The following is a 22956-nucleotide window of genomic DNA, read 5'->3' as shown; positions in this document are numbered from 1 at the left end:
GTAAATTGTGTAGGAGGTATATTGTCTCAAATGTAGAAGTTGTCCTTGAAGACAGTGAGAAATGGAGTAAGTCACTCCTAGTTGCAGTTTGTTCCTTTGTCTTTAATTGTAATGGTACTGATGAATCTGCATAGCTGAACACTGTGATAGTCACTAGCAACATAGGAACACAAGACATGAGGACTGTATTTTTATTACTCTGTGATTTTTTTTATTTTTTTATCCTTCTGTTACTTTGTCATTGCGAAAGAGGAATCACTAATTAGTTCCATTGCTCAGTCAGCTCTTGCATGACCTTCATTTTCTTGCTCTGACTGCAATGCTGCTGCTGGATCCTACTACCTTCTGTAATGGTTGGTATAGATAGAAATCCCAAACAAGAAGAGCCCCAAAACTACCCTTTTCTTCCTGGAACAGGTCATTCTCCTGCGTGAAATAATGAAGGCATAATAAAGAGCTGACTTGCTCTTTGATAAACCAAACTACCCAGTCTTATCTGAGCAGTACAAGGAGTCCTGGTCTGACTGTTTTGGACAGGGCAATGCTTCATTTTGGTGCAAAATTACTCTTTCCATAGTGATGGGCTTTAACTCCTCCTTGACAGTGCAAGACCTTTGTTCTTTTTTCCTAACATACAGTTGTAATGTGGAGTGATACCATTTCAGCTCCATCATCTGAGCAGCAGCACTGCTGAGCTAGAGCTGGAAAGCGTTGAAGATACTCAGAAGTGGAACACCTGCTTGCCTGCCAGCAACTGGCAGCTTGAAATTGAAATAAGCAGCAGTACTGCCCTGAACATGTTTTTCCTGATTTCTCTGCAAATGAGGTCGTATACCATTTTAGATGTTTGCTTATGATTAACATACTTCTGTATTGCTATGAAAGTAATCAAAATCGTGGAAAATGTGGCTGTAAAGTTGGCAAACTGGCTCTAGTGCAGGCATTGAGAATTCATCTGGCTTTTACTGCCTTTCAGTAAAGGCAGTCTTAACTGTCTTAAACATCACCAGTCTTAACTGTCTTAAAAATGTTGATCTACATGACAGCAGCTCAGGGGTAGCCTTTAGCATTTCTCCAAAGGAAGCAGAAAGTAGAAGAGAAACCAAGTTCCACTTAATTTACAAAACTAAGGAAAAAATTACACCTTTCTAATTTTCATGAACATTAAAAGTATATAAACTGTGCAGAATAAGGTGAGTACACAGCAGCAAAGACTATTTTTTATTTTAAAATGCTTATCTAAAATGAAATTTAAAAAAAACCCAGCAACAACTAGTGTTATTTAACCCCAAGACGATTACAGCAAAGATCTTTCCCTGCCTTAGGCAACTAAAATCTTTAGTGATAGGAAACATTATGTAAATCACAGTTCCAAGTGAATCTATTGTTTCGTTCAGCTAAAACTCCTTTAATTTAAAATTGTATGTAGCAGACATACCTCCTTTTCTCTCCAGATTACAAGGATTTGTTTTCCCTGCTACACTGGCACTAGTAGCCTAGAACCATGAAGTCTGACTTAAATAGTGAAAAAACGAGCAACAAAGAATTCAGTAATGGCAGTTAATCCTCTTCTTACAAGAATTCAAGTTACATGTAGCAAGACTATCAGTGAACTGTTTATGTATTTAGGCTTAATAGGCACCATTTGACTTGAGCTCTGCATTTCATCTGTGACAACTCATATTCTTCATATACAAATGAACCAACCTTCCACGTCCATATTTAGGCAGCTTAAGTAAGGTACAGGAGTTGTAAACTAATACATTAAGGAATGACACCCCACAGAAACAGTTACACAATGAAGAGGGAAAGCCAAGAGCCAGTTGTGGGGTTTTTGAATTCATGGTTAGGAAGCTCCCATGCTGCCTTGACAGCAGTTGGTTCATATTCACAAAGGTTGCTCCAAATACAGGTGCCAGGCTTGAGAACTTCCAACAAGCTGGCTACACACTGCAGGTACCAGAAGGTATTTCTAGGTTATCACAAATAAACTAGTTTCCAGTTTACATTCAACAAGTTACAGAAATGACAAAGGCTACAGAATATTAGCAATAAGATATACTATACATAACATAAGACTTCACAGAACTGCAGCTCCACCTGTGAGAAACATTGAGGTGTCTCGTAAATGCATTGTCTAATTTACCTTTGTCAGAAGTCCAGCAGAGAATATTAGTCACTGAACAGCTGAGATGATTGCTGTACTACAAGGCAAGCATTTGCCTTTTTGCTTTTTAGCAGAGGATAGTAGCTGGTTGGAGTAAAGGGTAGTTGTAGCACATCATTTCAGATAGCTTCTGTCAAGAAAAGTTCAGGAGATGAAATTTTTACTCTCTATACACTTGTGCAAGTTAGTGGTAACTGAACCATACTGTGGCACACATCTTGTGAACAGAGGCCTAAACCGGCTTTCTCCCTGGCTCCTCTCTTAATGAGAGGACACTATTGTCCAAGTCTTTCTTTCCTTAACCTAAAAGCTAAGAACACAACCAGGTTCTTGTAGGCGCTTCAGCTGCTTACAGTGTAAACCAGTAATTTCTCTTCAGAGGCCCAGGAAAATATATCGTACTGGAAAGTATCCAAGGATTACGATCATGCTTTTGAAGTCTTCCCACATTTCAATAAAATGTGGCAGAACAGGCACAACAGTGGTAAACAGCAGCCTGGGTCATTTTTCATCCTTCCCATGTTATGTCAAGTTATCTGCTCTTAACCTCCTTTGAAAACTAGGCTGGAATTTCTCTACTGCACTGCTCAGGGGAAAGATCTGTCCTCAGCAGAGGACTCTCATCTACCACCAATGCACAGATACTGTTTCTGTAGTATGGCTATACAAGTTAGCCGACTTCAAAGTTACTACGCTTACTGCTAGCTGGTTTCAAATCTATAATCAGTAGGAAGGAGTTATTGCAGAGGTCAGGCTGCTTTTAAACAAGCCTCCAGAGATTTAAGATATTTTTTTTTTTTTTTACCACTGAAACAGTACTAAAACTTCACAAGAAAACACTACTTCATTTAGGCTCTTACTGAAGCCTTGAGAACATAATGAAAAGATTCTCAGATCAATTTGCTCTCATCCTTGCTGCATTTATATGAAGAAGTGACTTAAGCTGCATCCTGAACTTCCTGTGTTCACAACCTCTGTCGTTCTTCGCTATGCTCAGATAAGTGGCTCCTCGTTTCTTCAGGGTTTTGAACTAATTAGGAAAAAAAAAAATGGTATATAAATCTCTTTGAGAGGTAGAAGTGATAGTTCTTCATGTGGAAAATAATCTAGAACACAGCAGGAGAAATTCTGAATGGACTGTTAAGTACCATACAATAAAGGTGCAGATACAGTCCCTTCCCAGTGCATGTTAAACAGTAACTTAGTGATGCTAGACAGAAAGTAGGTCACACTGTCCACATGAGGGAAAGTTCAAAGAAGAAATACAAAATAGCTACCTGTATCTGCTACAGGATAATGTTCAAAATATTATCTCAAACTTTTCAGCATGTAGTACTTGGGTTAAAACTTTTTTTCTTTTTTACCATTTTCAGTCCCTGCAAGTGCTGCTTGCTTGTCCATTTCTGATTCAGCTTCATTCTCATGTAAGTTGTAATCAACTTCCCTATCTTGTTTCAGTGCTTCATGTTCCTGTTTGTCTGGAAAAATATTAAAATTAATTAGGTTCATGCTATACCATGAAGTCACCTGCACAAGAGACAGTTAGTTACTGTAATAAACTTCCAGAGAATTTGCTTTGCTGATGACTGAATGGCTGTTTACAATAGGTTTTTATATTATTTTTCCTTTTAAACTGTTAAATTTCAGAGCAGCTTTTCCTGTAAACCTTGTCTAAAGAACTAGGGAAAAAGAATCTTTTGGGATTTAGGAAGTGTAATAAGACTCAGCCAGCACTCAGGTGGACAGAAAGCAAAAGCATTAAACAATTTCAGAATATATTAAGGGACAGCCTAAGTAAAAGTAAAACCTGACGCCAATGCTGAGAACTTGACTGTGGTGTTGCTTTGAAATGTGTTGCCACCACCACTAAAACTTGACTCAGTTTTCTGCCTGCCTTTAGTTTATCCACCAAGCAGAAAGATGTGATTATGGCATAAAAAAAAAGTAATGATGTGCTAACTTGACACACAGTGCTTTTACAGTGAAGATTTTCTTCAGTCTGCCTTTAATTCATCTCAAGTAACTTTTATTGACTATTTTAAGAATTATTTATATAAAGAACTCAGAAGTAAATGGAAACATTATTTCTGATTGCCAAACTACTCAAACTACTACCCTTATTTTTCAGTTAACCAGACAGAAAAAAACCCATACCCTAGAAAGAGAGACAGGAGTCTGGTTCTGAATGTTCTTAAGCCAAGCCTTCTAATTAGTAACTGGCTTAGAAACAGGCTTGAAAAAATTTTAGCCTTAAGTTGTCCATGTTCAGACAACCATATCAAATAGATGTTTACAGTTAGAGACCTAAAGGTCTCAAACTTTTTAAAAGATTTTATTGGAAGAGAAAGGATGTTCAGAGAATGTAGCAGAAATCTTTTTATACATTTGTCTACAGGGAACCTATGCAGTAAACTGTGGCATTTTTGTTAATAATCAAGGCTGAAGAACACCCTGCTAGTCTTCCTAGCTCATGCTGACATTTCACAGGCTACATGGCAGAGCTTTTTCTTGCACCAATTATCAGATGGGGTTTTTTTTAACCTAATCTTTCTGGTACCTTTTTCTGTTAAAATGGAAGCAGTTTACATAACTTCTATTCACATCTCTTTCGGGGACAGAACAGCCTGCGCTGGCCAGCATCTTTTCAGAGCAGTTGGAAAAATACTGCTTTAACAATGCAGATAAGGTTATTTATCCCTGCCAAGTTATCAACAGCATTAACGTCGTTACTCGTGATTCTATGATTGTGTTTACTAGAAAAGCACAAGCAGCATTTTTTGTGGACATCAGTTCCTGCTCTGACTGCTGTAAGTCTTCCTCGTGATTACTCTGGACTACTAAGTCCACCTGAGACCAAGTTCCTCAAGACAGAGAGATGTCCAGATCCTGGTCAGCTTTAGGAACAACATCAGTACTCTGCTATAGAGACACATGGTTCAGGGTCATATATGGCAGATGCCAGAAACTGGCACCTTTGCAATATTTGATCTCCAGTTTGCAAACTCACAACAGTAAACTGTAGATACCTGAAGCCTTAGGTAGAGTTGTATGCATGCTAGCTTATTTTGAAATAGGGATAGCTAGCATTTATACAACACTATAAGAAGACTATATGCAAAACATTATTACATAGTCTCTCTCTTCTCCATCAATGCTTTGGATGGTCAATATCCTTCTCAAATGCATCATTCTTAAGAAGCCTCAATACCAGTTTTGGGACTGATTTCCCCAAATGCCTTGTACAGCTAATGGAGGTAGACAGGAAGGCTACTATAGTGATGCAGAAGAATGCATCCTGGTTAGCTCCATGTTGTACAAACAGAAGCTTCCATCTTTATACACAGACTGTAGAACACTGCTGGAGGCTAACCGTTTACATCTCATATTAACCTTTGAGGAACCTATACTGAGTCTGGCCAGCTGCCACCACTGCTGCAGAAATCGTGCCCTATTCCACACTTTCATGTCTTTACTGCTTAACAATATGTGGCATGCTACATACCAGCCTTTATGGGGGGCAAGTCCAGCTTAGCATCATAATTCAGGAGCTGCTCCCTCTCAGCTTCTTCACTGGCAGCCTGCTCTGCAGCCAGCTGTAACACATCTTGCCCAGCTGCTTGTTTTTCATCTTCAGGATTCAGCTCCTTCTCTGACTGAGGCAGCATCTCTTCATGACCAGCAGCAGCTTTGAGTGGATCCCGCAGGTCTTCCACTTGACTAGAGAGCTTCTCCTCTTCTGCCTTAGGCTCCTGTTTTCTGATGTCAGCTAGGCCATTTATTCTTTCTATAAACAATAAAAATGATTCTGAGTTAAAAAATTTAATGCCTTTCAGTGGTGGCACAAGTTAAAAATCTTTAATAAATACTGCTTCATCTTTCTCAGTCCATTCTTGTTCTTCCTCTGAAAGAAATCTTCCAACCACATCGGGTAAAGGATGAGCCATTGTTTGTTGTCAACAGTTTCATACTTCTACCTACTTAAATTTTTTATATGTGCAGTTAATAAACAGGGCAGGTGAAACAAACACTTTAAATAAAGATTGCAGTGTGCTATATAAGTGTGAGGTTCCTGTCGCATTTACTTACCAACAGTAAAACCGATTTGGTGTTCAAAAGTAGCTTAAGACAAAGCAGTCACATGGGCAGATTTGCAAATAAATCAAGGCTGCTCTAATTTTTAATGGAGGAAGTGCAGGAGGGATGTTACTTTTAGCAGGCATGACCATACTTTTTTTCCCTGTGTATCTGTATTTTTAACGAGGAAAAAAAAAAAAATCTTGCCTGAAGAAACCATGTATAGATGTTGTCTTCAGTTGCTAGTTGTCTAAAATGAAAGTTGCATGCTCCCCAGATTGTTAATTTAAGATAGCATATAAGAATAATTAAATAATAAATTGAATTTCTATCACACACAGTACTGTGCGAGACTAACGCATGAGAATACATCTATTCAAATTAATAAGTTTCTGCAAGTTTTGTATCACAAGCAACATTAGGTTAACTAACCTGATTTCCTGTGTATCATTTTCCTTACTTGCATTTTGCTCATTGACAACCCAGGGGAAGCATGGAGGTGTGTTTTTTTTAAAGCCTAACTTTCAGCTATTCCACAGGGAGGAGTAGCAGGCTAGATGTGTCAAACTTATTAAGAAAGCAAGTCTTTTAAATGTGAAAATCATTGCTTCCAACAGCAATTTCTCCATATTAAATGAGGATGACTTCAGAGTTGTAAATATCTGTATTTTCCTTTACATGCAACTTGTCAATTAAACAAAACTGAACCATAGAAATGTTAGTAATAAAAATGCTTGAACAAATATTATACCTCTCCACAGCTGGAAAATTGCTTAAAGTTCAGTCTACTGGTGGTGTTTTTTTATCTTGTGTACAAAAATGTTTTTTAAATGTTCAATTAAATTACAAATGTTCTTAACCAACTGATTGCCAGATCGTGATTTCCATCTCACCTTTAGCCTCCAGCAGGTCTGTATTTTTTACCGTAGGTACTGCTTTAGGTCCATCTTCATTGGGTTTCTGGTGTTCCAAGTCAGCCTGCTTGAACTCAGTTTGCTCCAAGGTTGACAGTTGAATACTGGCCTATAACATGAATGTGCACAAATAAGCATTGGTTTATATAGCTGTTCCTAACTATTTGGAAAGAGAAGTGGAAGCTAGATAAGGATTCAGGAGAAAAAAAAAAAAATCCTAGCACACTCAAATACTTGACTGAAGATATACTTGGACTGAAGTTTTTGTTGGTGATGGAAGTACCATATGATTTTTAACACGCAAGGATATTTCTATATAACAGCACAACATACGGTGAGAATTTAACGCACCTTCTTTCATCTAATTGCAGATAATTATGAGGTTACTGTTCTTGGTTAGTGTTTCACAAGGAACACTACCTGTTATACTCCGAGGGTCACAGAACGGTAACGGCACACATTTCTCCACTGTTGCCCTGCTACCATGTCAAGGTCAGCAGAGCAAAAAAGCCAGATGGCATTAACTACTGTTAGTGATCTACAGGAACAGGTAAACTCAGTTTCAGCATAATGAAACTTCAGTTAAGCAAGCCTTTACAGAACTGGAGTTAAGCTACGTTGAATGTAGGATTAAGAGAAGAAAAACTTAACCAGCTAGACAACAGTATCCGTTTAATGTGATGGAGCTTACTTAGAATGTATTAAATACTGGTACTAGATTGCTCTCAGCATCTGACCTATTTAAAGATTAAGGGCTAAGATGTACACCACCTTGAAGATACTCCAATATAGCAATTAAAATTCTGTTTTACTTATATTGGCACTTAATTGGCTGAGAGCTATGTCAATTCAGTCACACCAACACTGAGCACGAAATGTGCCTGGAGCTGTGCTGCACTGTACCAGCTTCAGTGCAGACAAACAACTTGTTCTGAAAGTGTTCTAAGGCTTCCTTTTTTTTTTTTCCCCTGGGATTTTGTTTTGATTAAAAAAAACCCAAAAAGATGTTGAGAAAGAACAAGCACACAGACATTAGAGACATGAACCTTTTTTATACCTGATACTGTACAAATAAATAGGAAACCTTATGGTTCTTTTATGGGAGAAAGTAATACAGTTGAAGTTTTCTGTTACGGTTGTTGGTAAGACTGTAGCTACCCATTTTTCTACATAGATTAATAAAACACCAGGTTGTTCACACAGTCATTCAGAAATATGTCTGTGGAAAGAAATGGTTAAATAGCTATGAAAACCAAAGCTGCAGACGATTTATAGGATATTACTTGGCTGTTTTGAAAATGTTTAAGCTTAAAGCCAGGCAGAACTTGTGTCAACACTTTGAAGTCCAATGTCAGCAACAAATAAGCATTAACTTTTATGAAAGCATGAGCAGCAAGTATCACCACAGAGTATCTGATTACTGCAGTAAGGATATTCAGAAGAACTCCACCTTCCTTCAATCATGAAAACAAAAATGTTGTGTTTAAAAATGCTTCTGTTTTATAAATAGTTCAACCTCTTGAGATCAATCACTATAGCAGAAATCATCAGAAACTGAACATCAGATCATTTTTCATTTTATGCAGGGCACGAATTCTGTAAAAATACTGAGCCTGCACTTAATAGCAAGAATCTACCTCTTAATTATACATGCAAAAGCCCTTAACTTAAATTTCTAGCTCAGTAATTTTTAATGATGGTAACTTAAAAGGATATATGCTGAAAATTTTTCAAGTTGAAGCGACTGAATAAAAAATAATTGGAACATGTTCTGTATTCCTCAACTGAGAAGTGTACGTCATTCTTTAAATGCAAAGCTGTAAGAAAAGCTGTGTATTTATTAACCAAGACTCCCATTTTCTTTGTTTTAACTAAACCTTTCCATTACATAAGCACATACATCTTACAAACAGGAATTATTCCAGCTAAGAACAATAGCTAAAAAAGTACACAGATTTCATCAGAGTCACCTTGCACTAACATTAAGTAGCTTTTGTACAAGCAAGAAACTGCAGTCCTTGGGCAAACAACTAAGAAAGGCACATCTTGACATAAGAAACACTGTCACAGATCCTAGGGAAGACAAGCAGGCAGAATTCCATTAGGCTGTTGCTATATTAGTGGTTATGTCATCTGGGACCATCCCATCTATAGATTAAAAGGAGAGCAAATAACGTGCCCCACCTAAAACCACTGCCTGCTTTGAATAGACTGCCTTCAGCTATGGGTCTTGTTGCAGGAGATTGAAGTTCTCCTGCAGAGAACACACTCTCAGCCACACTCCTCAGGTTCCTTCAGGGATGATTTCCCCTCCAAACTGGAAATGGTAAAAAATAAACTAAACCACAAAACAAACAAAATCTGGTACAAGTAATTGTAATGAAGTCTGCTGCAAGCAACAAAAGTTGACCACCTATCTACTGTGCTCTTCCCCACATCACCTTTTGAAATAGCATTTTACACCTTGACATTAAGTCCCCTCAAAATTGGCTTTTTGTTTACTTATACCATATATTCACTATTACTATTATTACTTTATTTACATATTTGATGCGTGATGAAAATTATTGACAAGAGCTTTCACCTTTTTTTTCTGTAGCATTTCCTGTTTCTAATGCTTCATCCATCTTTCAGCTCTCACACAATGTAGGTTTCCAGGATCAAGCTTCAGCAGTTTTCCACCATTTTACATACAGGACTGGACACAAACTGGAACCATTACCTGAGCACCTAGGGGTCTCTGGACAGATGCTGCAGCCATTTTCCCCCACCCATTTCCAGCTATGTGCAAAACCCAGCTTCAATCCTTGTTGCATTACCCTTTCCACTTCTCAAGCCACCAAATGCTTTCTTCTAGTAGCCTTTTCCTAGCCAAGAGAAAAGGGTATATACAACCAAACCCCCACCGTATATTGCAATAAGAGTTGCCCACCAAGGTGTGGGGGAAGGCCCCACTGCAAACAAGTAAACTTTGTGACTAGCCCTTACAGTGCTGAAGGAAGGGCTGCTTTGGTGCATAGAAATAAATTAGCTGCCTTCAAACCCAGGAGCTTCACTGCATGTGTCCAGGGCTGTCTGTATCAATGCGGGGAATCAACAAATGGTTACCGGTGCCACAACCAGGGGTTTGGCTACTTCGACCATGGAACTCACTTTGAGAAACATGCTCTACTGGGGGCTGATGGGGTCCACCTTTGGAGAAAGGGAAGAGTGTCTTCAGTCACAGGCTTGCCAGGCTGCTGGAAGTGGCTTTCAACTAAAGTTGCTGGGGGAAGGGAACCTCACTTCACCTCACTCCTACCAGTCTGATTCTGGTGCCAATAGGAGATGCCTAGAGCCTGGAGAGGGATCACAGGTCAGCAAAGGAGCACCTGAAGAGCAGTACAAAGGAATACCCGTCACTCCAGCCAGTAAGTAAGCCAGCTTCATCAGGGGCCCAACTGAAATGCCTCTAAGGCAATGGGCATAGCATGGGGAAAAGCAAGAGGAGTTAGGGAGGTGGACCAATGCCAACCTCGTGAAGTTCAACATGGCCAAGTGCAAGGTCCTACGCCTGGATCGGGGCAATCCCAGGCACAGCTACAGGTTGGGCAGAAAATGGACCGAGAGCAGCCCTGCAGAGAAGGACTTGGGGCTGTTGGTTGATGAGAAGCTCAACGTGAGCCAGCTTCAGTGTGCGCTCGCAGCCCAGAAAGCCAACCGTATCCAGGGCTGTATCAAAAGAAGCGTGACCAGCAGGTCGAAGGAGGTGATCCTGCCCCTCTCCTCTGCTCTTGTGAGACTCCACCTGTAGTGCTGTGTTCAGATCTGGGGACCCCAACACAGAGGGGCATGGACCTGCTTGAGTGACTCCAGAGGAGACCATGAAGATGATCAGAGGGCTGGAGCACCTCTCCTAAGGAGACAGGCTGAGGGAGTTGGCCTTGTTCAGCCTGGAGAAGACAAGGCTCCAAGAAGAACCTAGGGCAGCCTTCCAGTACTAAGGGGGCCAAAAAGAAAATTGAAGAGGAACTTTTACGAGGGCACGTAGTGACGGGACAAGGGGGAATGGCTTTAAACTGAGAGAGGGGAGATTCAGATTAGACATTAGGAGGGTGGTGTGGCACTGGCACAGGCTGCTCAGAACAGTTGTGGGTGCCCCATCCCTGGCAGTGTTCAAGGTCAGGCTGGACGGGGGTTTGAGGAACCTCACCTACTAGAAGGTGCCCCTGCCCACGGCAGAGGGGTTGGAACCGGGTGATCTTAAGGTCCTTTCCAACCCTAAGTGTTCTATGATTCTATAGCCAGTCAAGTCCTATCCTTCACTGAAGAAACATCAATAATTCACATGCCAAGGCAACGGCATGATCTGAAATTTCCTTCTCAGGACTGCCCCTGACCTCTCTACTCCAGGAAGAAAGAGTCAGCTGCCATGCAGTCACTCTATGTGGCAAGCCTGCCCTACCCTAATGAGCCTTCCCGTGTCACATGGTCCTTTGACTCAGAATATCCAAAAGCAAATACCTGAGACATTTGATCTTCCCCTTGTCCCCACACTAAAAGGCTGACATTACGATTCCTGTGAAAATTTATAGCCAATGCACCTCAAAGACCTTTGGACTACAGTATCTTACAGCTCGTTGCTACTCTGAAGTGTTAAAAATTAATCCTCATCTTTAACACACATCTGCAACATACAAAGCAACTAAGTCCTTTACAAAGTCAAAGGGAGCTGTCAGCCAAAGCTCAGCAGCGTAAATATTCTTTAAGAGGCTCCACACCACTCCTAACATCACCTCTCAAATTCTGCCCCTCTCAGAGATACAGATTTGAAGTCTCCTGCAGAACCTTTTGCCTGTTCTGTCCTTGCAATCACTCCGTTTCTCATCGATCCCAAATATCCAACAAATGTGAAGGAAATCAGTGCAAAACTTACTGAGGTTGGCTAAGGTTAGCTGGAGATAGTGGAAAACTGCCCAGGAATTACAAACGAAAATATTTTTAAGAAATTACCCAACCATACCTGGCTATTTTTTTTCAAATCTTCTGATACGTCTTTGTTTTCTTTGATTTGTGGAACATCAGTAACCTTTTTTGTAAGCTCATCTATCCTTTCTTCACATTGTTCTTTTAATTCTTTCATCTGGTTGATGCATTGTGACCTGGAGAAAACAAAAAGGTAAGCAGCTGTCAACTGTCATCCACACTCTTCTAAAATGTCAAAATATTCTTTTCTAAAATGATCTTTTTTATTATTATTTTATTACTTTTTTTTAGTCCTACTAGCTGTGCTTATATTTGAGAAGTCAGAAGTAAGAAATGGGATGTTAATCTAAGTCCTAGGGACAAACATGTTGTGAAGATGGTGAAGTTCCTTCCACTGAAAGAAATTTATTTAAACTGCTTTTGTTAGACCAGCTCAACAAGCTACATGAATTTTCTTGTCTTCCACTAACCTGTCAATTTCAACAAGTCAGGATCAATTTTCATCCTTGAAGCATTTCTAGGCAACAGAAATGAGTATTTGGAGTTTAGCTAGGAAGGGGAAACAGCAAGGTACTGGCCGAAATAAAACATTGATGTAAGCCACTGCTAGCAAAGACAACACCCTTTCGCAGTATTTCACTGAAGTGCAGTGCTGGAAGACTTAACAGAGCATACATTACAGAAACGGAGTTAACCAGTAGTTCCAAAAGCATTTCCTAAAGATACAAGTATCCTATATCTTTTACATACTTTCAGTAGTTACACAATGCCATTAGTGCCTTAACCTGTGTGACACCAGAGGTCTTGTGTTTGCAGCTCTGCAGTCTGCCTGCCCCCCACAGCTCCATAACCTCCAGGTAAGCCCTAGGCTGTTGCAGAAGGGTTTTTCCTGAATCTGCCAGGGCAGTGTTTTCCCCTTTGTGCCTGTGCAAACCCCAGGTCAAGCTGGGTTTTTCAGAGTAAATGGCTGCCATTAGGAAAAAAAAATCACCTCTTCTCCCCCACTCTCTTCATAACCTGTTTGGAACTTTCTGTTTATATTAGCAGAAGAACAAAACCCAGTGGATAACAAAGCAGGTAAGCATTACACCATAACAGACATGCAGAAGGCTGAGAAACCAGTCCTCACAGGACCCCAAGTATGCTTTTGATCCCATTGTGAACAGTAACAAGCAATAGTGTGTTTGAGTGGGGATGAAAAGTGTATCACGCTAGGACAAAACGTGGTGAAAAACCTTTTCTGTCAGCACCCACTGCTCTGGAAAGCATGCCCAAGGAAGAGGCTTGGCTGGAGACCATGCTGTTTCACTAACAGTGGCAGAGGAGTTTGTTGTGGTTTTTTAAACTTCTTTTCCTTTCTCTCATTTTTTTCCCCTCTGAGATAACTTTGAGTTCTATGTATACCATCAGTTACAGACTCTGCAAATACATCGTTCTGCATGCAAAACCTTTCTTGGCATCCCTTGTGCAACAGTATGGTCAATATACTGCAAATTTTACCTCCCCTTCCCTAAGAGAGAACGGAGATGAGTATCTTCTGAGGCTAGTTCTGGCAGTGTTAGTACCTCTATTGTGGCAGCAGTTGGTCCAGATGCGCATATTCCATTTCTCACGTTGCAAGTAAGCTACTGCCTAATCCAAAGGAATTCTCAGGCCATGCGCCCTCTACAACAGCAAGTCATTCTTACTGCACTTTCATCCTTCTCCACCCTGCTTTTTAACAGCAAACTACCTGTTCTGTAGCTCACATCCAACAAGGAAGGAGACTGGCAGATAGGCACGCTATGAACTGGCAAATTAATTACCTTTATTGCCTCCTCTTTTTGACTAGACATTACTCTAAAGTCTTATTTTGATAATGCTAATACATGAAGGAGTCACCAGAGTAAGTAGTCCTTCCTAAGTCAGTGAACATCAGAGACAATAAAACAACACAGGCTGGACTTAAGCACACGTTCACTAATTTCTAGGAAATAAAAGAGCATCAGAATACCTGCACCTCAGTCTGCAAGCTTGAGAAAGCTGCCGTATACAGACAACCTGAAGCTGGAGATAGTGCAACCTCTCACAAATGCCTTTTCATCCCACAACACACATGAAAATAAAGTTCATTTAACATCTGTGGCAAATCCTCACCCTTTTAAATTTATTATCTGTGAAGGCTTGTAAAAGGGGTTTCTGGAGACTGGAATGCTCTACCCATGCATACAACAACTTCTGAAGCACAAGAACAGCACTAGTTTCTCTAATTCATCCTACCAATATGACGCAGTTCAAATTGCAAACCCAGCACTTTAAATTCAGACTCTTTAACATGTTTTCTTCTCTAGAGTTAATTTCTGTGATAAACAGCTCACCTGTGCACACACGAAGGAGATAAGTCAATACCCTGCCCCCACCCCCGCCCAGCTGCTCTCAGGCCCATCACAGCAACCATCAGCCCAACCGAGGCCCACTTCCGAGAGCCCAAAAGAGCACAGAGGCATAAGGGCAGTGGGGAGCCTAAGATACAGACTCAGACATCCTGTCCAGACCATCCCACAGGCCCAGGGCTGACTCCAGTCAGCCTCAGCCCTTGTGCCAGTGTGAAACCCACCAAGATGAGTCAACAGGACCAAGGCATGTCCTGCCCAGGGTAGGGGACACAGAATGGGTGCAAGGGCAGAACATGTCAGGATCACACAAGACATATTATGGGACCATAAGCAGCGGAAGTGATGGATCTCTGACAGGAACAAACACGCAAAAAGAGAGAGAAGGCGATAAACATGAACTGCACGTAAACACATTGCTGGTCGGTGTGCTTGGCTGGCCTTGCCCTGCACCTGATCAGGACAGGCTGTGCCACTTTTTATTAAATGCCTTTTTAATTCTTCCCTGTTTAGTGTGTGTGCGAATGTATGAAGGCACGAGGGCAGCAAGCGGAGTCAGATCAAGGTGGGAGGACGATGCCTGGATGGTGCCAGCCAGTACGTATGCACGTGAGCACGGTTTGCACTAGCAGACCCCTCCTTAGAGCAGGGTGACGGTACTGGTGGTGTTCATGCTCATGTGCTGCATGTGTCCATGTTAACCTGCATACCTGACCATGTACAGGCATGCTCTGCATGCACAGGAACACATGCGCAGTCTCTCCCCTCCAGGAGCTTTCTTCATTCCTGCCTTTCTACTCTGCTGGTGCCCTCAACATAAGAAGGACATGGAAGGGTTGGAACAAGTCCAGAGGAGGGCCATGAGGATGATCAGGGGACTGGAGCACCTCCTGTATGAAGACAGGCTGAGAAAATTGGGGCTGCTCAGCCTAGAGAAGAGAAGGCTGCGTGGAGACCTCATAGCAGCCTTCCAGTATCTGAAGGGGGCCTATAGGGATGCTGGAGAGGGACTCTTCCTTAGGGACTGTAGTGATAGGACAAGGGGGAATGGCTTCAAACTTAAACAGGAGAAGTTTAGCTTGGATATAAGGAAGAAATTTTTTCCTGTTGGGGTGGTGAGGCACTGGAATGGGTTGCCCAAGGAAGTTGTGACTGCTCCATCCCTGGCAGTGTTCAAGGCCAGGTTGGACAGAGTATGGGGCAACATGTCTAGTGTGTGGTGTCCCTGCCCATGGCAGGGAGGTTGGAATTAGATGATTTTAAGGTCCTTTCCAACCCTAACCATCCTATGATTCTATGATTCTTGGAGGTATCAGAAAGACCCCATAAAGCACAGACACATGACACTGGGCTCAGAATACCTAAAAACGTACGCGTCAAACAGTTATATGTCACGTCACCCCTTGGAAACACTGTGCTCCCACGCTTCAGAACACTCTTTCGCATAGATTAACTCTCCTGGTTTAGTTGTCCGGGAGTTCAAGTAAAACCAGATGTACTATATCCATAGCATCGACTGCAAAGTACTTTGTAGTTTGGCTCTTTTCTCTTTAGGGACATTTTAACGTCTATCAAAACCTACCACAGTTTCTGTTCAGAGTCCTAGAAACAACCAAACAAAAAGCTAAGATGAAACTTCAACACTCAGGTATGAGAAAAAAAACAACTAGTTTTGTGCCTTCCAAGTTAAAAAATTGTATTATTACGCATTCCACACGCACAACCGATTTTATCACTGTCTTCTACAGTGCAATATCCAACTCTATAAAAAAAAAAGTGATTATACCACCATATACCACAATACCACTTCTTCCTTTTTCCACTGGGCAAAGTGTACATGATACTTAAGTTGCAAAACCTGCACCCCTACAACCTGAAATCAAAGGAAGAAATACTGGTATAACAGAAAAGCAGGTCTAATGCCCCCTCCTGCCAAGCTTTACTGAAGACAAACAGACAAACAGATATTGGTTTACTCCTAATACTGAGGGGAAGAAGTAAGACAACTTAAAAGTAACATTTTGAGTCTATTACTTGCTTTTTTAGGCCCATAATCACATAGGGAAAAGGTTGTTCGTAAGCAATCAAAATGACAGTATTAATGAAGCATTTAGAGGCAGCAGAGGACTGTATGTAACCAAGTACAGTCAGATGTCTGCTTCTATAACTAACAGAACACAGTGCATAGTAATGTAACTTACTACAACAGTGAAATATTAATATTCCAGCATCCCCCCTAAAAGTACATAACAAACAACATTTTTAAAATTTAATTATATGTTCCTGCTAAAATTTTGTGAATGCTGCAGGGTGCCCAAGCTATAAATCATTCCATGAAAATTTGAGTGCAAAGTTCGTTTCCCTCAATTGCATAGCTACAAAAATATCCAGAAACAGAAAATGAACACTTTGGAGTTTTTCAGCAAAGCTAATGAAGAAAGCACAATCCCTTGACTGAGATAATTGCTTTTATGGACTCCTATGAAGAGACTGCAGGAAACAGTGCACCTGCCTCATGACCAACTGGAAACAGACTGGAGGCAGACCAGCTAGCAGAATCCCTGTTCAAGCCAGTACATGGCTGAATTATCACGCCTGTCTCTACATCTACCCAGACACAAGCAAACTCATCTTCATCACTGTAACTTGGTTAGCTTTCCACTTTGAGCCAGCCCTGACCCTAAAGCTGTATGCTCAGAATCCAACCTTCTTCTGCTAAATGAAGAGGGATTCTGTACCATACACTCCCACAAGCAGGGACACTCTGCCAATGATTCCCTCAATAGAGCTATACTTGAAAACATTTTGCCAGACATGGACATAAGTTTTCACAAACCAGATTGACTACATTTGCCTTGTATCACTTCCCTGCAAGTATCAATCCAGTGCTTCAAAGGATGTACCTCTCATGGACAGAGCAACTGTACAGCATGTATATGTGACTACAGATTCATTTATTCGTGCTGATCTCAGCCTTACAAGGAAGATGCTGGCAAACAGAGACTCTAAATAGCAAAGAACTATGAACAGAGGTAGAGGAGTCCTGGCCCTGCCATTTAACTAAACAGCAAAGAGATAGTGCTTAACTGTGGTACACAACAAACAAAACTCCACTAAGACCATACATCTGGGTCATCTTTACTAAATGAGTAACGATGCCTGAGGTGGTGGGGAAGTACACAACCATCTAATAATTGGTAACTTGTAAGTATCCCAAAACCACCAATATTAATCCTTAATTCTTATATGGAGCAGGAGGAAGAGGGAGAAGGAAGGAAAGAAAAAAGGTATTTCAAGTTTGGCCTGCAGATTTCAAATTCTTTGACTGCCATGTTAAACTTTTAGTTGCAATTCCTACTAAATTTGGCTACACAATGGCTGCTGGAAAAATACCTGTCACTACAGAAATTATATTCTTGATGGAAAATAATTATGAGAACATGCAAACAGCAAATTCTGGGCTTTTTTTTGTATCTGTGCACCAGAGGGAAGATATAATAGGATGTGAAAACAGGTGGAGGGAACAAGAACGTTATTGACAGAAAGAACACAGGAGAAATTCCTAGTGTATTTCCGGTAAGAACTGATAAGAAAACTGATAAGAATTTCTGTTCAGTTACCCACACCTTATAATTCAACGGTAAATCTATAACAAAAAAGATTACTAGCTATGAACTGAAATGCAGAACACATGGCCCTGACCATAACTGAACCAGAAATTCTCCCAAACTTCTGGTAGCATAATGGGGTACAGCTTCTCATCAGGTATCCCCATACCTTAGTTCTTAAACTTCTTCAGAGTTCAGCATCTTTGTGTTCCAATTTCCTCACCCCACTCTTAAATGTGAATATTGTTACCTTTCTCCTGCAATGGAAGGAACATCAAGAAATGTGGGAGAAGCATCTGGATATCAAGATGCCAAGCACTGCAAGGTCAATGCTTTTCTCCAAGATCAACTGTGAGCAATTTTACAACATGTGTCATGTTACTTGATCATTAAAAATGTACGTTTACTAACAGTGCTATCACAAGTCACCTACAACTCCAGAAGCCATTTTTATAAAGAACATACTTACAGGTCATATGAGAACTTCCTCTGAAGGTTAGTCTGGTTCTTCTGAAACCAATAAACATTCAGCTGTAGCTTTCCATATTCTGTCTGTAACTCTTTCAAGTGTTCTGACCAAAACAGAATTAAAATATACATTAAAATACATACAAACATATATATTTACATATACTACAACAGAAGTATCAAACAACAGACCAATAGTAAGCACAGTAACTCCATCCATAATGCTCACTACATTTTGTGTACAAATGCACAGATACTTATTAAATTTATTAATCACAGATGTACAAGATAGAGTAAGAAGAGCCTTTCAGCCTAACACAGTAACAAAAATGGTGCAACAAAGATTTCTGACATGCATTTCTTCATAAGAAATACTGTCATTTGTTTACAAACACTTGCTTTGATAGATTTCAGCCCAGGAAATCTTTAGGTCTATGAAATACTAATCAGAACATAGTATGAAATGGCATTCATGTTTATTAGCTTACAATAAAGACAAGCTTCCAGTGCTTCCCTGAATAATACACAATTTACAGTTACGTTTCTCAAAAACAGTGGAATCTATGATTTACAGTTTTCTTTCTGATAAAAAGCTCTGTGTGAGAACACAAGAAGAAGGCATCACATCACATTTACCTGCTCCTCGAACTTAGGATCATTCCCTGGACTTCCTGAGGAATAAATTGCTAACAATAATTTTGAAGCACCAACATGAACAGAAACTAATTAGACCGAGTTTTTCTTATTTAATATAGGAGTCTGTGAATTCCCCCCGTGCTAAAATGCATGACCCAAACACCTCAGGGAGGAATGTAAGAATACGCTGCAAAAAGTAGCATGAAGAATAAATATATAAACAATGCACATAGAGGCTAGTTTTATTCCCTATTATTCTATATCATATGGGTCAGAAGTCCTACAACAAGCACTACATGGACAAATCTTTCTACTACTGAGGTAGATTACCCTGACACTTCACTGAACTGGAACTATGCAGATGCAGGATCTAAGTCACCACAGCTCCAGCACCATCCCCATGACTTGAAGAAAGGCAGGATTCTCAGAAGAAAAAAAAAATAAAACAGAAGTCTTAAAAACAGGGGGCTAAAAAGCGTATATGAAAACGATGTAAAGGGGTATGATGTATATACCTCGTAGGCTTTGGATCAATCGGTCATTTACTGTGATGTTACTCATCAGCACTGCCTGGAAGGAATGAAACAGAAACCACTGTTTTAATTGCAAAGGACCTGCATTACCATTAGTATTATAAACGACATCAACCAAAGCACTTGTAACAAGATCTTTTATTTCTGCAGTGCTGGGTTACAGCCAAACACAAAACCTTCTAGCTGCTCTAAAGGTTTAGTAGATTATGAACACTCATTTTTACCCAGATATCCCAGTAAAGAGCAGGGGAGAGATAACACTCCACTTTAAAAACAGGAGGAATTTAAAGAGTCCAGCCCTAAAATTGCTTGCTGCTTTATTCTGGTTTAATCTCACGCTTGCTTAATCTCACAGTCAGATTTACTGTATTTATCCTTGAAGGAAGAATACAGGATAGCACAGCTTGCCATCAACAACCTTCTCACCAGGGAATCAATACACCTGCATTAAGGCATGTAAGAATGAACTATGAAAGCATTAATCATTCAGCATAAAAGAACTCTACAAAAGCAACATGAAGCCCTTGCATTATACTACTTTTCCTCTCCCTCTTTGATGACAAAGTGCTGGAGTGACCTTTCATTCCCTCGCTTTGTTCTCTCATTCTGAAGCTGCAGTCAACATATGAACATTTGGACCAGTCTTTCACCAAGCCTTTTCTACCAACCCATACATACACATGCCCCAAAACACCTGAATATTGACAGAATTAAGGCAAGCCTAAATGAAAATAATTCCTGTGAGCCAGAGGTCAGGATAATTCAGATTCATATTTAACATTCAGAAAGTCTGGTGTACAAGAGTCTGCTTAAGACTACAAAGAGATGAGATTCACTGACCCTTCAGAAACAATCCATTTCAATCTTAGGAGCACTTTCTTGTACTTCACTGCCAGTTTCCTCATTATCCCCCTCCCAGGAAAACCCAGTGTTCTGCAGGGGTCCCAGATCAGGGTATACCAAGTCCCCAGCTTCTGCTCAGGTACTGATGTGTGTACATATGTCCACACCACTTTAATGCAAAGAAGTAACTGCATCCATTTTGCCTGCCCAAGTCACTCTGAAACACCCTGAAATGCTGTCAGTGCCTTTTTTTCACAAACACTACAGTAATAAGTGCCAGTTGATTAGAAAAAGCTAAGCATTCAATCAATCTGAGTGAGACAGCACATAGGAGAGGGCTAGATTTGTCTTTTACTGACCCTTTAAAGAGTCCCGGTTCAGAGGCAGTCATTCATGTACTGATGAACAGGCAACCTTTTTCAACCCTAGGAAAAAAATATTCCCATGCCATTCTATAGATACAGCTGGTCCATGCATACCACTGTGAAACCTCAAGAGCAAAGGCTTTGCTGCTTTGTTGAAAAGGAAAAAACAGTAATAACAACGTGAGTAACAACATATACTTAGGGTTGTTTAATACCTCTCCCTCTCCTTTCTCCTAGGACAAAGAGTATTCTTATTTGTTTTCACTGGTTTACTGGGGAAATGAAATTACTGTTTCAGTGGAAATGACAAGTTTTGCTAATACATGAGCAACATAATCAAGTTGTTCCATGATTATCACACCTTCAGGGTTTCCAGCATTAGCCATTTCCACAAACTGTCAATGGACCAGAAAAACCAGTGTGACGTGGCAATTTTATGTTCTTACAGCTTGTTCTGCCTTGGTTTTGGTTGGCTGGTTGGTTGTTCCCCTCTTAATACAAAACTCCAAAATACCGGGACCACTTATTTGGTAGTAAAACTGACAAGTATTGAACATTTTGTACATTAGGGCAAGTATAACTATAATTAGCTGAACTGAATAAAATTATGTGCCATATGAAAAAGGTTCCTTATATTACAATGGGAAGAAAAAGGAAAAAGCATGCTTCGGCCCGTACGAGTTACATATAACACTGTCCCATGGCAATGCCACACCCACCTCCCTGAGTCTGTGGCTAAGAGTCTGGGGAAAAAAGGTCATGTTTAAAAATCTTGTTAGCCGTTAAACCTGAAATACTGCTTCATAATTTACAGGGCAGTGCTCTGACTGTCAGTTTCCAATCCAATTGTATCCATAATGTCAGGCTTTCCATGACTCCTCCTGCCATCCAAGAGTCAACTAATCTTCACCTCATGCCTGTGAATTTGGCAGACATTATTTTCTTTTGGGTTTTATGCACACCTAAAAGCAACCTGCTGGGAAGTACTAGCAAACACATGCCAAAACACAGTTCTAGGAAGAAACTGGCATTTTAAACTTCATTCCGCCCACAAGACAACACCTATGATCCCTAGAAGCGAGAATCCAGCACTATTATCACAGTATCAAAATGTTACCTTCTGTGACAAAGCAACTCTGTAACTCAGAGCCAGCTTATTTTATTTGCAAACCAGTCTTGCAGAGAAATCCTTCTGATCATCACAGAGGAAAATTCAGTTTCCAATCCGGAGTCAATGCTGCAGGCAGCAGATCTCCAGAAACCAAAAATAAAGCCACACTGCCACCAACAGTGATGGAAAAATCTTGCTCCAGCTGGCTATAAATTTTTTTTAATGACAACCACCAGAGATACATTTTTCTTACTCTTTACAGACCATGTCTATTTAAGTCACACTCTACTTGAGAAACAAAATTTAAAGTTATTGTTTAAACAAAACCCAAAACGTAGGTGCAGAATTACTTGTGAAGAAACCATTTCAAAGCGTATGTTTTGAACACACACATACCATTTGATCTGATTAATGCCTTACACCGTAGTGTCCTTAAAACATTTCTTGGAGCCATTATTGCAATAATGGCAACTTTCAGCATTTGCCGCCCTCAAAAACCAGCTAACCCAAGCACATTGAGTTCATGTTTGTGTTTTCTAACAATGACTGTACATGCTGTATATAAAAGCATAAGATACTGCAACAGGAAAAAGGAATAAAATGATAAACAACTTGATGAGAGTAAACACTGGCTTCAGAACTAAAACCTAAGAAAAAGGGGTATGCATTCACAAATATAGCTGTCACACAGAGAAAAAGATGAGCTACAGGAACAGTAAATCAGCTGGTAAGAACAAAACCAAGCAGGAACAGAGCAAGCTGAGAGATAAGATCTATACATCCAGAAAACAGCAGAAACAAGCATTTATAATTAATCAGGGAGAAAAAGGGTACCTATTTAATGATTAACTATTTAACTCAAACTGACCTAAGTCCTTACTGCAAAAAAAAAGGAGCTGT

General features: G+C 40.3%; 1 protein-coding gene across 2 annotated transcripts in view; it reads right to left on the bottom strand.

Annotated features, from left to right (window-relative positions):
- Nucleotides 1-1193: 1193 nt before the first annotated feature.
- Nucleotides 1194-22956, bottom strand: part of GOLM1 (golgi membrane protein 1) — a 35563-nt gene continuing 13800 nt past the window's right edge. For both annotated transcript variants that reach the window (XM_062640342.1, XM_062640334.1), the window contains exons 4-10: nucleotides 19720-19774; nucleotides 18570-18672; nucleotides 12158-12296; nucleotides 7135-7264; nucleotides 5670-5951; nucleotides 3532-3645; nucleotides 1194-3197 (exon numbers count right to left, since the gene is read on the bottom strand). In XM_062640342.1, the coding sequence (XP_062496326.1) occupies nucleotides 3133-3197; nucleotides 3532-3645; nucleotides 5670-5951; nucleotides 7135-7264; nucleotides 12158-12296; nucleotides 18570-18672; nucleotides 19720-19774 (888 nt within the window). In that variant the 3' untranslated portion in view covers nucleotides 1194-3132. The remainder of the gene's footprint in view (nucleotides 3198-3531; nucleotides 3646-5669; nucleotides 5952-7134; nucleotides 7265-12157; nucleotides 12297-18569; nucleotides 18673-19719; nucleotides 19775-22956) is intronic.

This window comes from Pezoporus occidentalis, unplaced genomic scaffold (genome assembly GCF_034315485.1).
Source record: "Pezoporus occidentalis ecotype Australia unplaced genomic scaffold, CSIRO_AGI_Poc_V1 ctg117, whole genome shotgun sequence".
NCBI classification, from domain to species: domain Eukaryota; kingdom Metazoa; phylum Chordata; class Aves; order Psittaciformes; family Psittacidae; genus Pezoporus; species Pezoporus occidentalis.
Note: the sequence above shows the minus strand (reverse complement) of the source record. Positions and strands in the feature narration are given on the sequence as shown.